The sequence below is a fragment of the Sus scrofa genome, chromosome 10, assembly GCF_000003025.6.
Source record: "Sus scrofa isolate TJ Tabasco breed Duroc chromosome 10, Sscrofa11.1, whole genome shotgun sequence".
Lineage (NCBI taxonomy): Eukaryota > Metazoa > Chordata > Mammalia > Artiodactyla > Suidae > Sus > Sus scrofa.
In genome coordinates this window covers 55,755,197-55,773,709 of record NC_010452.4, presented here as the reverse complement: position 1 = coordinate 55,773,709, position 18,513 = coordinate 55,755,197, and the positions used below count along the sequence as shown (strand labels likewise).

At 36.1% G+C, this 18,513-nt stretch overlaps 1 protein-coding gene across 1 annotated transcript in view; it reads right to left on the bottom strand.

The window, feature by feature from the left end:
* The window catches only part of CCDC7 (coiled-coil domain containing 7), a 341,366-nt gene that overhangs the window by 278,748 nt on the left and 44,105 nt on the right, over positions 1-18,513 (bottom strand). Inside the window, 3 exon segments of the mRNA XM_021064965.1 lie at positions 8,773-8,939; positions 15,616-15,648; positions 16,028-16,048. Coding sequence (XP_020920624.1) covers positions 8,773-8,939; positions 15,616-15,648; positions 16,028-16,048 — 221 coding nt within the window.

The following is an 18,513-nucleotide window of genomic DNA, read 5'->3' as shown; positions in this document are numbered from 1 at the left end:
ATGACTGATGTTGAACACATTTTCATGTGTTTCTTGGCCATCTGTATGTCTTCTTTGGAGAACTGTCCGTTTAGATCTTCTGCCCATTTTGTGATAGGCTTGTTTGTTTTTTTGGTATGGAGCTGCAGAAGGTGTTTATAAATTTTGGAGATTAATCCTTGTCAGTTGATTCACTTGCAAAGATTTTTTCCCATTCTGTGGGTTGTCTTTTTGTTTTGTTTAGGGTTTCCTTTGCTGTGCAGAAACTTTTAACTTTAATTAGGTCTCATTTGTTTATTTTTGTTTTTACTGTCATTACTCTAAGAGGTGGATCTGAGATGTTGCTGTTCTTTGTCAGAGAGTGTCTGGCCTATGTTTTCCTCTAGGAGTTTGATAGTGTCTGGTCTTATATCTAGGTCTTGAATCCATTTGGAGTTGATTTTTGTGTATGGTGTTAGGGAGTGTTCTAATTTCATTCTTTTCCATGTGGCTGTCCAGTTTTCCCAGCACCACTTATTGAACAGGCTGTCTTTTCTCCACTGTATATTCTTGCCTCCTTTGTCATAGATTAGTTGGCTATAGGTGCGTGGGTTTAATTCTGGGCTTTCTATCCTGTTCCACTGATCTGTACGTCTGTCTTTGTGACAGTACCATGCTGTTTTGATGACTGTTACTTTGTAGTAGAGTCTGAAGTCCGGGAGCCTGATTCCTCCAGCTCCATTTTTCTTTTTCAGGATGTCTTTGGCTATTCTGGGTCTTTTGTACTTCCAAACAAACTTTAAAATATTTTGTTCGGGTTCTGTGAAAAGTGTTCCTTGGTAATTTGATAGGGATTGCATTGACTCTATAGATTGCCTTGGGTAGTATAGTCATTTTGATAATATTAACTCTTCCGATCCACAAGCATGGTATATCTTTCCATCTGTTTGTGTCATCTTTGATTTCTTTCATCCGTGTCTTAGAGTTCTCAGAGCATAGGTCTTTTGTTCTATACGTAGGTTTACTCCTAGGTATTTTATTCTTTTGGAAGCAATGGTAAACGGGATTGCTTCCCTAATTTCTCTTTCTGTTCTTTCATTGTTGGTGTATAGAAATGCCACTGATTTCTGTGTATTAATTTTGTATCCTGTGACTTTGCCAAATTCATAGATGAGCTCTAACAGTTTTCTGGTAGAGTCTTTAGGATTCTCGAGGCATAGTGTCATGTCATCTGCAATAGTGATAGTTTTACTTCTTCCTTTCCAATTCAGATCCCTTTTATCTCTTTTACTTCTCTGATTGCTGTGGCTAGGACTTCCAAAACTGTTGAAGAGTAGTGGCGAGAGAGACATCCTTGTCTTGTTCATGATCTCAGTGGGAATTTTTTCAGCTCTTCACCACTGACAATGTTAGCTGTGGGTTGTCATATATGGCCTTTATTATCTTGAGGTAGGTTCCCTCTGTGCCGACTTTCTGAAGGGTTTTTTATCAGAAATGGGTGTTGGATTTTGTCAAAGGCTTTTTTCCGCATCTATTGAGAGAATCACATGATTTTTATTCTTCAATGTGTTAATGTGGTATATCACACTTATTGATTTGTGGATATCGAAGAATCCTTGAATCCCTGGGATAAATCCCACTTGATCATTATGTACAATTCTTTTAATGTATTGTTGGATGTGGGCTACAAATCAAACCTCCGTAACTTTAAGGAAATTGAAATAATATCAAGCTTCTTTTCCAATCACAACGCTATACAACTGGAAATCAACAACAAGGAAAAACGGCAAAAAACACAAACATGTGGAGACTCAACAACATGCTACTAAACAACCAATGCATCACTGAAGAAATCAAAGAGGAAATTAAAAAATACCTAGAAGCAGATGACAACGAAGATAGGACACTCCAAAACCTATGGGATGCAGCAAAAGCCGTTCTAAGAGGAATGTTTATAGCAATAAAAGCCCAACTCAGGAAACAAGAAAAAGCTCAAATAAACAACCTAACTTTACATCTAAAGCAGCTCGAGAGAGAAGAACAGACAAGACATAAAGTCAGTAGAAGGAAAGAAATCATAAAGATCAGAGCAGAAATCAATGAGAGAGAAACAAAGAAAACCATAGAAAAGATCAACAAGACAAAAATCTGGTTCTTTGAGAAGATCAACAAAATTGATAAACCCTTAGCCAGACTTATCAAGAAAAAAAGAGAGAAGACTCAAATCAATAAAATTAGAAGTGAAAAAGGAGAAGTAACAACGATGTCACAGAAATACAAAGGATCATAAGAGACTACTATATGCAACTCTACGCCAATAAAACAGAAAACCTAGAAGAAATGGACAAATTCTTAGAAAAGTGCAATCTTCCAAGACGAAACCAAGATGAAATAGAAAGACGAATGGACTCATCTCAAGAACTAAAATTGAAACTGATTAAAAAACTTGCAACAAACAAAAGTCCAGGACCAGACGGCTTCAGAGGCGAATTCTATGAAACACTTAGAGAAGAGCTAACACCTCTCCTTCTGAAACTATTTCAAGAAATTGCGGAGGAAGGGATACTCCCAAACTCATTTATGAGGCCGCCATCACCCTAATACCAAAACCAGAGAAAGATACTACAAAAAAAAAAAAAACTACAGGCCAATTTCACTGATGAACATAGATGCAAAAATCTTCAACAAAATAGTGTCTTGTCACTTGTGATGAAGCATGATAATGTAAGAAAAAAGAATGTATACATGTATGTGTGACTGGGTCACCTTGCTGTGCAGCAGAAAGTTGACAGAACACTGTCAAACAACTGTAGTGGAAAAAATAAGAATCATTATAAAAAATAAAATGACAGTAATACTAATAGAATATTCTAAAAAATAATAATAATAAACATAGAGACTAAAAAATAGAAAATACCAATGAAATGAAGAACACTTTCTTTGAAAAGATAAACAAAATTGATAAACCCTTAGCCAGACTCTTCAAGGAAAAAGAGACAGCCCAAATAAGTAAAATCAGAAATGAAAGAGAAGTCACAAATGACAACACAAAAACACAAAAGGTCACTATAAACTACTATACACCAATAAGACAAACTGGGAGGAATGGGAAATTCTTAGAAAACACAATTTCCCAAAACTGAATCAGGAAGAAATAGAAAATCTGAACAGACCAATTACTAGTAACAGGACAGAATGAATATTCAAAAAACTCATAAGAAACAAAAGTCCAGAAACAGATAGCTTCACAGGTGAATTTTACCAAACATTTAAGGACGAGTTATTACTTAACAGTATCAAACTATTCCAAAAAATTGAGGAAGTAGGAGTGTTCCAAACTCATTCTCTGAGGCCAGAATTACCCTGACAACAAAACCACGCAAAAATACTACCAAAAAAAAAAAAAAACTATCAGCCAAAAATCCCTGGTGAACATAAACTCAAAAATCTTCAAGAAAGTGTTAGCAAACGGATTTCAAAAACTTGTGAGAAGGACTATATGTATAAATTCAGATTTATCCCAGGGATGCAAGTATTTTTCAGTGCCTACAGATTAATACACCACATTAACAAAGTGAAGAACAAAAAACATATGATCACCTCAATAGATGCAAAAAAGTTTCTGATAAACTTCAACATTCATTTATCATAAAAACTCTCAATAAAACAGATATGGAGGGAACATATTTCAACATAGTAAAGGCCATATTATGATAAACCCACAACTAATATCATATTCAATCATAAAAAGCTGAAAGCATTTCCTCTAAGATTGGGAACAAGACAAGAATGCTCACTCTAGCCACTTTTATTCAACATAATACTGAACGTTCTAGCCACAGCAATCAGACAGCAGTCAGAAATAAAAGGAATCAAAACTGGAAAGGAAGAAGTAAAACTATCACTGATTCAAGATTACATGATGCTATACATAAAAACTCTAGAACCCACCAAAAAAGTATTAGAAGATAATCAATAAATTCAATAAAGTTGCAGAATATAAAATTAATATACTGAAATCCATTGTGTTTCTAATAAAGCTCTATCAGAAAGAGAATAAGAAATTAATTCCATTTGCAATTGCATCAAAAATAATAAAATACCTAGGAATAAATTTAACTAGAAGTGAAAGACATACTCTGAAAACTAAAGCACTAAAGAATGAAATTTACAATGCCACAAATAAATGGAAAGATATACCATGCTCATAAACTAGAAGAATTAATGTTGTTAATATGCCCATTATAATATAAAGCAATCTACAGTTTCACTGCAATCTCTATCAAGATGCCAAGGCATTTTTCATAGAACTAGAACAAATAATTCCAAAATATGCATGAAGACACAAAAGACCCCAAATAGCCAAAGCAATCTTGAGAAAGCTGGTGGCATCATACTCAGTGGTTTATAACTATGCTGTAAAGCTATGATAATCAAAACAATAATGATACCAGCACAAAAACAGACACACAGATCAATGGAACAGAATAGAGAGCATCTGCAATAGAATATAAGGAATTTGGAAAGGATATATCCAGCAAGAGGTTAATATTCAAAATACACAAAGAACACATGCAATAGCAAAAAAATAAACAATTGAATTAAAAATGGGCAAAGGCCCTGAACAGATATTTTTCCAAAGAAGACATGCAGATGGCCAATAGGCACATGAAAAGATGCTCAACACTGCTTGCTATAGCTATCAGGGAATTGAAAATCAAAACCACAGTGAGAAATCACCTCACAACAGTCAGAATGGTCATCTTCCATAACATAACAAAATAATGTTGGTGAGAAGGCAGAGAAAAGGGACCCTTCATGCACTGTTGGTGGAAATGTAAACTGATGTAACCACTTTGGAAAACAGTATCGAGGTTCCTCAAAAAATTAAAAATAGTACTGTCATATGATCTAGTAATTCCACTTCTGGGTTTTTCCAAAGAAAACAAAAACACTATTTCAAATATAAATATACACTCCTATGTTTACTGCAGCATTATTTACAATAACCAGGACATGAAAGTAACAATCAATAGATGAATGGATATAAACAAAATGTGATATGTGTGATATGTATGGGTACACATAAAAATGAAATCTTGCCATCTGCAATCTCACAAATGGATATACAGCAATTATATATAATGGATATACACAGATATATAAATGAAGTAAGTCAGACAGAGAAAAACAAATACCACATGGTTTAACTTATATTTAGAATCTAAAAAGCAAATGAATAAACCAAATTAAATAGAAATGGAGTCATAGATACAGACAAGAAGAGAGAGATGCAAGAGAAAGGTAGATAAGGGATTTGGCAATATACATGAAGGGGATTAAGTGGCATAAACTTAGTTGCAAAATAAGTAAGTCATGATATATACTGCATAAAGAATATTGTCAGTAATGCTGTAATAATTCTGCAGGGTGACAGTAACCAGAATTATCATGGTGATCATTTTATAATTTACTCAAATAACTGTGCTATATATTTGAAACTAACACAATATTTTATATCAACTACACTTCAATAAAAAATAAAAAAGGCCATAGAAATTACTATCACCATTACACACCATTAAACTGTATCATCAAGAAGAAATGAATAAATTCGTAGAAACATACTACTTACCAAGTTGAACTATGAAGGTAAAAAACAAATAGACCTATAACTAATTGGGAGATTGATACAGTAATCAAAAAAATTCCAACAAATAAAAGCCCAGGACAAAATGGTTTCAAGGCTGAATCACATGAAACATTTGAAGGATTAATGCCAATGCTTCTCAAAGTCTTCTAAAAAATGTGAAGAGGAGCGAACACTTCCAAACTCATTTTATGAAGCCAGTATCACCCTGCCACTAAAGCCAGATAAATACACTATAAGAATAGAAAACTGCAATCCACTATCACTGACAAACATAAATGTAAAAATCCTTAAGAAAATACTAACAAACTGAATTCAACAGCACATTAAAAGGCTATACACCATGATCAAGCGAGATTTTCTCTGGGATGTAACAACGGTCCAACACATACGAAAAACAAAAAATGAAATATGCCCTATTAACCTAATGAAGGATTAAAACCATACAATCATCTTAACAGATGCAGAAAAGCACTTGACAAAGTTCAACATCCTTTCCTGATGAAAACTCCCAACATGTTTACTGTAGAGGTGTTCACAATATCCACAATGCCAAGATATAAAAACAACTTACGGGAGTTCCCGTTGTGGCGCAGTGGTTAACGAATCCGACTAAGAACCATGAAGTTGTGGGTTCCATCCCTGGCCTTGCTCAGTAGTTTAATGATCCGGTGTTGCCGTGAGCTGTGGTGTAGGTTGCAGACGCAGCTCAGATCCCTTGTTGCTGTGGCTCTGGCATAGGCCGGTGGCTACATCTCCTATTCAACCCCCAACCTGGGAACCTCCATATGCCACGGGAGCGGCCCAAGAAATGGCCAAAAGACAAAAAAAACCCAAAAAACAAAAAACCAACAACTTACGTTTCCATCAATGGATGAATGAAAAAGAAACTGAATACTATTCAGCCATAAACAAGAAGGAAATGCTGCATTTGTGAAAATATAGATGAACCTGGAGGATACTGTGATAAGTGAAGTAAGTCAGAGAAAGACAAATATTATATAATTTCACTTACATGTGGAAGCTAAAAAGTCAAATTTTTAGAACAAGAGAGTGGAATGGTGATTGCCAGGAGCTATGGGGTTGGGGAAATGAGGTGATATTGGTCAAAAAGTACAAATTTTCATTTATAAGTTGAGTAAGTTCTAAAGATCTACTGTATCTAAGGTGTTTACAGCTCATAATACCACTGTATTATATACGTGAAGTTTGCTAAAAGAGTAGATCTAAAGTGTTCTCACCGTAGGAAAAAATGTTAATTGTCAAGGTGCATTCAAACATTGAAGATATTCTATGATGATGATGATTCCTCTATTTAATGATGATTCATCTATTTAATTTCAAGGCAGCTAAATCTCAAATATCAAACACAAGTGTCAAGAGATAATACACGTATCCTTATAATCATTCATTTGAATTTCACACCCCCCCAATAAAAGCATTTTCTCAACTAAAAAGTAGGTATTTATTCTTTGGAATATATCCCTGTCCCTATGCAATTTTTAATTATGGTGTCCCTGAACAATGAAATATTTCACTATACCTTAAACATATTAAGGAAACTATCTAATCAAACTGAGAGAAGAATTTATAAGCCAGATATTTCAAAGCCATCAATGTCCAAGAGAACTTTTTAACAATAGCCACATGTGGCTACTAAGCACTTGAAATGTGGCTAGTGTGACTTTAAAAATTGCTTTTTTTTTTTTTTACTAAAAACAGAATTACTGTATGATCTAGCAATCCTACTCCTGAGAATATATCCCAACAAAACTATAATTCAAAAAGATACATGCACCCCTAGGTTGATAACAGCATTATTCACAATAGCCAAGACATGGAAACAACATAAATGTCCACTGAGGGATGAATGGATTAAGAAGACATGGTACATATATACAACAGAATACTACTCAGTCATAAAAAAACAATGAAATTATGCCATTTGAAGCAACATAGATGCAACTAGAGATTATCATACTAAGAGAAGAAAGTCTGACAGAGAAAGACAAATACCATATGATACCACTTATATGTGCAATCTAAAATATGGCACAAATGAACCTATGTACAAAACAGAAATAGACTCAGAGACATAGAGAACAGACATGTGGTTGCCAAGGGGGAGAGGGGAGGGAGTCGATGGATGGATTTGGGGTTAAGAGATACAAACTATTACATTTAGAATGAACAGGAGTTCCCACTGTGGCTCAGCAGGTTAAGGATCTGGCCTTGTCCCTGTCGCAGTGCAGGTTTGACCCCTAGCCTGGTGCAAAAGGTTAAGGATCTAGCATTGCCACAGCTGTGGCACAGGTCAGAGTTGTAGCTCAGATTCAACCCTTGGCCCAGAGAACTTCCATATTCCATGGATGTGGCCAAGAAAGAAAAAAAAATGAATAAATGACAAGGTCCCACTCTATAGCATAGGTTACTACATATAATCTCCTGGGATAGATCATGATGATAAAGAATATATAAAAAGAAATGTGCGTGCATGCATGTGTGTGTGTGTGTGTGTGTGTGTGTGTGTGTGTGTATAATTGAGCTGCTTTGCTACACAGGAGAAACTGGTACAACACTGTAAACCAACTATACTTTAATACAAATAAATAAATTATAGTAACTTATTCCCCCAGTAATTGCTTTTTTAATTAAATTGAATTGAATTTTAATTTTAATAGCCACATGTGCCTGGTGCCATTTCAAACTATTAAAAACTGTAAATAGGAGTTCCCGTCGTGGCGCAGTGGTTAACGAATCTGACTAGGAACCATGAGGTTGCGGGTTCGGTCCCTGCCCTTGCTCAGTGGGTTAACGATCCAGCGTTGCCGTGAGCTGTGGTGTAGGTCGCAGACGTGGCTCGGATCCTGCGTTGCTGTGGCTCTGGCGTAGGCCGGTGGCTACAGCTCCGATTCGAACCCTAGCCTGGGAACCTCCATATGCCGCGGGAGCGACCCAAGAAATAGCAAAAAGACAAAAAATAAAAAAATAAAAAAATTAAAAAAAAATAAAAACTGTAAATAGGAACAAGCTAACTAGGCCTTCCGATTTGATTTAGAAGTTCTACATATAGTATAATATCTGAACCATTATCTTGTATTTGCTACTAATTATATACCCATTCCCACTGTTTTTAATTCTTTTAATTCTTACATTTTACTTACTTGGGTTTAGACAATAAGTCTTTGAAGGTGTATTTATGCCCTTCTTTAAGACGATTTTTCAGTTCTTCAAGTTTGCGCACCTGCTTTACTATTTGTGCAATGCTTAAACTGACTGTTTTATCAGATGCTGGAAACTCTGTTTCTGAAAAAGTTTGATCTTTACTTATCTAAAATAATAAAATTAGCCAGTTACTTAAGAAATACTCATTTTGGTCCCATACCTCAAATTTCATTTATCATATTTACATATTATATTATCTATAGCTATAATCAGATACTAATATCTTATAAATATATGAGCAGTTGCCTAGCAACAGAATTGTAGCTAAATATTGACTTATTTACATTTCAAAACTCAAATCCAATCTTCTGTTTATTATGTTAATATATAAGAAATTGAGCAAGTTAAGTAACAATTTAAGTTAAAGTCAATTCAAAGTATTTAAAAGAGAGTCTAATCCTTATGATGGGAGGAAAAGCCGAGGGGGTGGAAAGTATTCAAGGTATACCTGACATAGCATCCTAGGACACAGCAATAAGAAATCTAACAATGATCTGAGTTCCCGTCGTGGCGCAGTGGTTAATGAATCCGACTAGGAACCATGAGGTTGTGGGTTGGGTCCCTGCCCTTGCTCAGTGGGTTAACGATCCGGCGTTGCCGTGAGCTGTGGTGTAGGTTGCAGACGTGGCTCGGATCCCGAGTTACTGTGGCTCTGGTGTAGGCCGGTGGCTACAGCTCTGATTAGATCCCTAGCCTGGGAACCTCCATATGCTGCAGAAGCGGCCCAAAGAAGAAATAGCAAAAAGACCAAAAAAAAAAAAAAGAAATCTAACAATGAGAATTCAAAACAAGACTTCATTTTAGTAATGGCCATCTGGAATGTGATTAAGATGTAACAGCAGGAAGGAAGTACTGGGCAATGTACTGGAAGTCTGAGATGTGGAACAGAACAAGTGGAAGGGAAGCGGGAGATTTATGAACAACCTCTAGAAAAAGGCAAGATCCCAAATAAGAGCACACCAATCATAAACTGAACCTAAAAACTGACACAGCAATTAGCTACAACTATAAATTTATTGCTTCTCATCTAAACTCCATTCTTCATCTTGTTATAATAATGTAAGATTTCTATTTTCCATTAGCATGATGTTAACCTTTGTCAGCAGAGGATCCTAGACTCCAGAGGAGGAAGAAGCTTTGCTTCCTAGTTCTGTCATCTCTCTCTGCTTAACCCTAGAACAGTACAGTGTCCCTAGTAGTAGTCACTTCCAGAAAGTTTCAACAGAACTACCCTTATGGATGGTTTCCTGGCATGGCACATTCCCTTAGGCAGCTTTTCCCAGAGCTCTGTAGAAAAGTATGCAAGTACAGAACCTCCCTTTGGGAAGCTCTCCAGGATGCTACCCTTGTGGACAACTTCCCAGCAAGAGGTAGAGACCTTCCCTGGAAGACGGCTTTTCCTAGCACCACAGAGGATGGTTTCCTACTGTATCACCTTCATGGACAGCTCCCCAGTTAGCTCTAGTTCCACCAGCATGACACCCCAGAAAATTTCTCTGTCATCTAATGATGACAGCCCCTTCTTCATAAGGTCTTAGCCTTGGGTTAGGGGAGAGGAAGGATGGGGTTACTCAGATTTGTTTGTTCTTTGAATGCTCTGTTTCTATGCTAGAGGTATAGGCAGCTCCCTATATTGTCTATCCCTGCACACTTTAGAGTTGTCTTTACCTCTTTAGTAGGTTTTCTCCTGTTACAGTAATTCTTCCTGTTAAACTTTCCCTACTCAAATTGTTGTGCGGTTTTTGTCTCCTGGTTAGAATTTAACCAATACATTATATTTCCTAATAGGGATTATATCTGAACATAAATCCTTTCTGAGAAAAGAGATGGTGTCAAAGAACTAAAGGAATATAGAACAGACAGTTGGATTATCTGCTACAAGACTTTATCAAAGAGACATACTGGACACAGGTTCCAGCAGAACAACTCTGAAGTATATAGGTTGCATCCTTATCTTAAATTTCCCTAATGGCAGTTCACCATACATTGTGAAGGCTTCAACATGTACATGTTAATCATGACAATATGCATTAATCTCACCAGTGTATACTTTTGATAAAACGTGTCAACAATAAAAAGAAGATTATTTCAAGATTCTCAAATGTTAGTGTACACAGTAATCCTCTAAAGGAATCTGTTGAACAGGCCAATCCCTAACCCACACACCAAACAAAAAACTTTTTTTTTTTTGCCTTATTTAGGGTTGCACCTACAGCACATGGAAGTTCCCAGGTCAGGTAGGGGTCAAATTGGAACCACAGCTGCCAGTCTACACCACAGCCAAAGCAATGCCAGATCCAAACAGCATGTGCAATCTACACCACAGCTCAAGGCAACACTGGATCCTTAACCCACTGAGACCATGGAATAAACCTGCATCCTCATGGATACTAGTCAGACTCCTTACTGCTGAGTCACAATGGGAACTTCCCCAAACAAAAAAAACCCTTTAATTCAGTAAATCTGATTCGGAGCTCTGAAATATGCATTTGTATCTTGAATGACATTTAAACAGTGCCCACCAATTATACTTTTAAAAAACACTCCTTGAAGATAATACAACAAATTAAGAAAATCATCAAGAGAAGTAATTATGAGTTTAAATATGAAAAACTTGGAGTTCCCGTCGTGGCGCAGTAGTTAACGAATCCGACTGGGAACCATGAGGTTGCGGGTTCGATCCCTGCGTTTGCTCAGTGGGTTAAGGATCCGGCGTTGCCGTGAGCTGTGGTGTAGGTTGCAGACGCGGCTCGGATCCCACGTTGCGGTGGCTCTGGTGTAGGCTGGTGGCTACGGCTCCGATTAGACCCCTAGCCTGGGAATCTCCATATGCCATGGGAGCGGCCTAAGAAATAGCAAAAAGACAAAAAATAAATAAATAAATAAATAAATATGAAAAACTTAAAATTCCAGGTAAGAGCTTTAGTTGTACAGTTAATATTATTCCTGGTGAATATTAATACATAAATTATGATTTCAGGCACATTAGAGGTAATTATACTGAGCACCAAAGTATAAAGAATAGACACAGAGAAAAGAAGACACACCGGACAGCTCTTTGGGACAAAAGTGAAAGGACTGAAGGATGGACTGAATGCTAAAGACAGATAAAATTGAACTATGAAGGTAAATTAGCATATTTCTGGTTTATCCAATTGGGTAGTTGGTGCTACCACTCACTGAGATAGGGTAAAGAGTTTAAGGGTAAAAAATACTTGGTTTTGGAGCTCCCGCTGTAGCTCAGCAGGTTAAGAACCTGACTAGTATCCATGAGTATGGGGGTTTGATCCATGGCCTTGTTCAGTGGGTTAAGTATCCGTCATTGCTGCAAGCTGCAGCTTCAGTCACAGATGTGGTTCGGATCTGGTGTTGTGTTGGCTGTGGTGTAGGCCAGCAGCTGTGGCTCCAATTTGACCCTTGGCCCAGTAACTTCCATATGCCATGGAAACAGCCTTAAAAAGACAAAAAAAAAAAATCTTGATTTTTACCCAATGGGTTTGAGGTGGGATAGTACAGTAGGTAATTATATGCACATTCGGAGTTCAGAGGATGGCTCTGGGCAAGAGGTATTTCTAAATTATCAGCATAAATGTAATACTTAAATGGAAAAACTGGATGAGATTGCCCAGGGGAAAACTATAGATTAAAAAAAAAAAAAAAAAGGAAGGTATTGAATAAAATCTTGAGGCACTCCAACATTTAATAGTTAGATAAAGAAGGTGACTCTAAACAGGAGAAAGGAGTTCCCATTGCGGCGCAGCAGAAACAAATCCTACTAGGAACCATCAGGTTGTGGGTTCGATCCCTGGCTTCGCTCAGTGGGTTAAGGATCTGGCATTGCCATGAGCTGTGGTCTAAGTCAAAGACGCGGCTTGGATCCTACATTGTTGTGACTGTGGTGTAGGCCAGCAGCTATAGCTCTGATTTGACCCCTAACCTGGGGACCTCCATATGCCACGGGTGCAGCCCTAAAAAGCAAAAAAATTAAAAATTAAAAAATAAAGATAAAAAGGAGAAAGCCAACGTAATTCACAAAAGCCAAAGTAATCGTGTTTTAAAAGAGCACATGATCGATAATGTTAACTATGGCTGAGGTAAATAAAACTGCCTGTTGAATATAACACTATATAATCTGCAGAGAACCATACAGAATGTTTCCTTCGTTGTGGAGACAGAATCCAGTCTGGGTAGCCTGAGAAATGTTTTGGCAGTATGAAAGAGAATACAGTAAATTGATACAAAAAAAAAAAAATAGCTCTGAACCTGTAATATACAGTCCTCAGCCAAACATTAAGGTTTGAAAAAAAATCTATAAGCAATTCTAATCTTTTTTATTTGGTACCCCTAGTTGGCTCTTTCAAGGAAAGAGTGCCCAGATTAACCACTTTACGAGGTACCAGTTGTAGTTAATGCTTTTTGAAATTTAACTAGTTTGTCACTGTCCCTAAACTATCTGCAAGGTGTTTTTTTTTTTTTTGCCTCCTTTCTTTTACAAATCTTGGATTTTGTCTTTATTCCCTTTATTCCCTGACAATAACCTAATTACTTTCTTCCTAGGAACCATCAGGTTGTGGGTTCGATCCCTGCATACAATGCAGCTTTTAAAAATTGGTGATGAAGGGCAAAAAAGAGACAGACCTGTAAGCAGAGGGGCATGTGGCATCAAATTAAAAAGACATGAGCAAGGACATGATTGGAAAAATTTAATATACAAAAGATAATGATTAATCAAGTTTTTTGAGAAAGGGAGATGAGATCCAAAATAGAGGTACAAGACTGAGTTTTGCATAAAAGAGAGAACATATCTCTCTTAATAGGAGGAAAGAAAGAAAGAATAAATATGGACACAAACTTTTTTGTTTGATAGCAAGAATTGAGGGAGTTCTGACCAGTGGCTTGTATTTGAAGTGACTGAAAAGTGAAGATGAAAATGAAACAGAGAAGTTGGGTTTCAGAAGATGGGGGAAAGGGGCTGAAATTCATTTCAGAAATGCAATCAAATGCTCAGACAGTATTTGGAGTAATTGTGTCTGATCTACTCTATCACTTCCTTCAGCAGTATTTCAAAGCTAAGCTATAGGCCCAAAGAGTAAATGATTACATTTAGGCATCATGATTACATGTTAGACAAGCACAATGAAAAAAGAAACAGGTAAACAAAATTAGGAAGTTAAAAAATTCACTGCTGTGAAATACACAGTCTTCCAGCTGGGGGTAAAAATAAAATCAAAAGAAAACAAGAAGGTAGCGGAGTAAGTAAACTAGTGGTTTTTGATTTAGCCAAAGAGTGGCCATAGTAGTATTTAAAGCAGTAATTGGAAAGATAGAAATTTGTAGTTCAAGAATGGATTGCCTGAATTAATGATTTTTAAAATAAAGCAGTTTGATTAAAGGTAAGCCCCAGAGTACGACTGGGAGTAGGGCCAAAGGTAAAGAAGGACACTAGACCTTTGAAGATGAAGAATTCGAGGAACTGAGATGACAAGGTTTGCAGTGGATCTTGCACACTGACAGGACTAAATGTAAAAAAGAGAATGAGACAAATCCATAAATAAAACAAAAAGAAGTTGGCAGATGAAAATTAGAAGAAAAAAAGTAAGCCAGATCACCTGACTTGCAAGCAGTACACATTTTACAAGAAGATAAATGTAATGGACTTCAACCTAATCCTACTTCTCTGGAAAGTTATGAACAACCTACCGTAAGCAAAGAACTAACACTCTTCTGATGTCAATGACATCTATCCTAAAGCAAAGAGTATATACAGACCATGAAAGTGTTCTACCCTAGTGCCAGAGGTAAAATAAGAGGAAAGTGCTAGGAAAGTTACAATTTCTATCTTTACTCCTTAATTTTATAGCCCAAATAAAATAAATCTCTTTGATTTAAAGTGCCTGGGTTTCTAGATGATTTAACTGGATTAAACCATAAATATAGCCAAAGTTTAACTAGAAAAATTCCCTAAAACCCTAAAGATAGCCTGAAAATCATTCTGGAATATCAACAGCATACATAAAATCTTTTCCAAATAAAATTTAAAGCCCCTAAGGATAGAGACCAGGAGTTCTCAAATTGGTGGCAAAGCACTTGAAAATAAAGTACTGGAGTTCCCGTTGTGGCACAGTGGTTAATGAATCCGACTAGGAACCAGGAGGTTGCAGGTTCGATCCCTGGCCTTGCTCAGTGGGTTAAGGATCCGGCGTTGCCATGAGCTGTGTTGTGGGTCACAGACACGGCTCAGATCCCACGTTGCTGTGGCTCTGGCTTAGGTCGGCGGCTACAGCTCCGATTCAACCCCTAGCCTGGGAACCTCCATATGCCCCCGGAGCGACCCTAGAAAAAGCAAAAAGACAAAACAAAAACAAAAACAAAAAACCAAAAAAAAAAAAAGAAAAGAAAGTACTTAAAAATCATTAAAATAACATTAAAGAAAAACCAATATATAATTTTGTGAGTAAGCATATATATTTATATATGATTTTTTAAATATAGGGGAAATTTTGAAGCTGATAAGTTTTATCTTATCGCTAATTTACTGTTTTAAGTAAATTATGGAAAGAATAATAATTAATTTCCATTTTTCAATTTTAGGTGAAAGAATGGAGCACACCAGATACATGCAGGGATACTATCAATAAGAAACATTTTATTCTACCCATTTTTTTCTTCTTTACCTAAATCAAAAGATTATAACCAAAGGTTATTCAAAAATTTTAATTTATACCTCAAATTGGTTTTCAATGAGACATATTAATTTAATAATTAAGAAATGCTCTACCTACCTCTTCCATCTGATTGACCTGTCGCTGAAACCACTTAAAAAAAATAAGAACAGAAAAGAAAGAATATTGACAAGTTAACTTTCTGCAGCAAAATAAATGAGTGTGTGTGTGTGTGTGTGTCTGTATCAAATATTAGTCCTACACCACATATCATGTCATCCTAGGGTTCAGAATAGGGCTAGGGAGTTCCCCTTGTGGCTCAGTGGGTTACAAACCTGACTAGTGTCCCTGAGGATTTGGGTTCTATCCCTGGCCTTGTTCAATGGGTTAAGGATCCAGTATTGCAGTGAGCTGTGGTGTAGGTCACAGAAACTCTGCGAGTTATATTTACTTCCTAAAAACTTAGAAAACTCTTTTTCATTTATATATATATTTCTGTATTAAATTCTAGAGGGCACTACATTGAACATACCTTAAAAAGAGATTCCAAAATCTGGAAAATAAAATTTTAATTAAAGTTTTTAAAAACGAAATTCTTCACAACATATGATATTATAAAATATTTCATTCAAGTCTCTTGAAATTTTCACTACAAATATACACAAGTTACTAAAATAAAACTATAAATATATAATCCAAAATCACAATGTTTTTATATTTACAGGTAGAGTTTTAATATATCTTGCATAGACAACTTAGTTCTAGAAAAAAAAAATTTCCATCCTTATAGATCTATACTTGATAACACCAAAATAATTAACATACACAATTTTATATTTTTTCTTTTTTCTTTTTTCAAGGGCAGCACATGCAGCATATGGAAGTTTCCAGGCTAGGGGTTGAATTAGAGCTGCAGCTGCCAGCCAACGCCACAGCCACAGCAACACAGGATCCGAACCACGTCTATGAGCACACAGCTCACAGCAAAGCCAGATACTTAACCCACCAAGCAAGGCCAGGGATCGAACCCACATCCTCATGGATACTAGTTAGCTCGTTACCACTGAGCCACAATGGGAACTCTGATTTTATATATTTTCTTAATATAGCTAAGAAATAAAAAATAAATTCCTCTCAGAAAAACATTATTTTTTCACATAGCAGAGAGTACTATAATAATGCAAAGCATCATCTTACCAAATTACCTCTTCAATATAACTGTGCTATGCTAAAAAGCCTAAAAAGCAAGACATAAAATATTATAATGTAAAATACTGAATTTAATATTTTAATGTAAAATGCAAAAAACTAGTTTGGGACATTGTGAGAGAAAATATGAACATACAAAACCAATCACATATAATGCCAATATTTACCACTTACAAAATGTAATGCCAAACTGATTATATTTGCCACGAAAAAAACCAAACCCACTCTTATCACATCCAAATAAAAGTTTTGAATTAAGATATTAAATGAAAATCTTATTACATGACTTCAGGCAAAAGAAAAGTCACTGGAATTGAAAAAAATCAGTCTAGTCTAGTACTTCTCTTCTTCAACACTAACTCTAGATTAATAGTTTAAAAAAATGTGGTTCCACAGCATCACCTAAACAACTACACTTGTTAGTAATGCAGATTACCAGACCTTGCCAGTCTACTGACTCAAAAACTTTGAAAGTAGAACCAGCAATCTGTGTTCAAAGTAGCACTTTGAATGATAAAGTTGATTTCTTTGCATGCTTAAGTTTGTGAATCAATGCACTAAATAATAAGAAAGCATAGGTCCAGGCAAAAAGGGCTGATATCCTAAAGAAAACATACCAGAGCAATTAATGTCCACATCTGAAGGAAAATATCTGCAGCTGTATAAGGATTTAGAAAGGAATGTCCAATAAGGAACACTACCTTGCAATAAAGTCATTCTTTTCACTATTCAGAGAGACTCCAAGGTTCTCAAAATCTCCTTTCCTGTCTGGGAATCCCTAGTATATATCAATTAATCCACTCATTGCAGCCAAGGTTCTATAGTTATTTAAACCAATTAAAGCCTACAGAATAGCGGCTTTCTTAACAACTAAAACATCAGTAACACACCACCAGTTACTACTGTTAGTGCTGAATTTAGAACGTTATTGACAAAAGTGGAAAATGAAAATTGACCAGAAGTTGGGAGTTCCCATCGTGGCACAGTAGAAACAAATTTGACTAGAAACGATGAGGTCTGAGGGTTCGATCCCTGGCCTCACTCAGTGCGTCAAGGATCTGGCGTTGCCTTGAGCTATGTTGTAGATCACAGACGTGGCTCAGATCTGGTATTGCTGTGGCTCTAGCATAGGCCAGCAGCAACAGCTCCAATTAGACCCCTAGCCTGGGAACCTTCATAAGCAGTGGGTGTGGCCCTAAAAAGACAAAAGACAAAAAAGAAAATTGACCAGAAATGAGGAAAATCAACACTAGACACATAATACTAAACAGAAAGAAAATTTTATGATAGTATGGAGCAAATTCCATAAAGTTCTTGGGGAAAATATTAGACCTCCATTCTAATTTTAAAGATATTTAAGTGTTCATTGTACAACTATAAATGTAATGAAATTCAGTGAGTAATTAAAAAAATAAAACAGATATTTCAGTGTGAAGTCAAAATGAAACCACTTTCATGATTCAAAGACTTTAGAAACTATTTCACCACACATCTAACCTAGAAAAACAAAAAGTTAATCTCAGAAGAGTGGACACAAGAACAAAAACTATAAGTAAAGTGACCAAGAGATAGCCTACTCTAACAAACTGTGGTTAATGCAGCTGGCATTTAATGTAGCTGTTATTTTCAAAAAAGCTTCCTACAGAGAAGATAGCATAATGTTAAAGAAAGTACAAAGTAAAATAATCATAATCTGAAACTAACAAACCAGATAGACATAGTGTGTCACAGAAGCCAAGGGAAGAGCACTTCAAGGGGAACAAAATGGTTAATAATGTTAAATGGGCTGAGGTGTCAGGAAAGATGCAC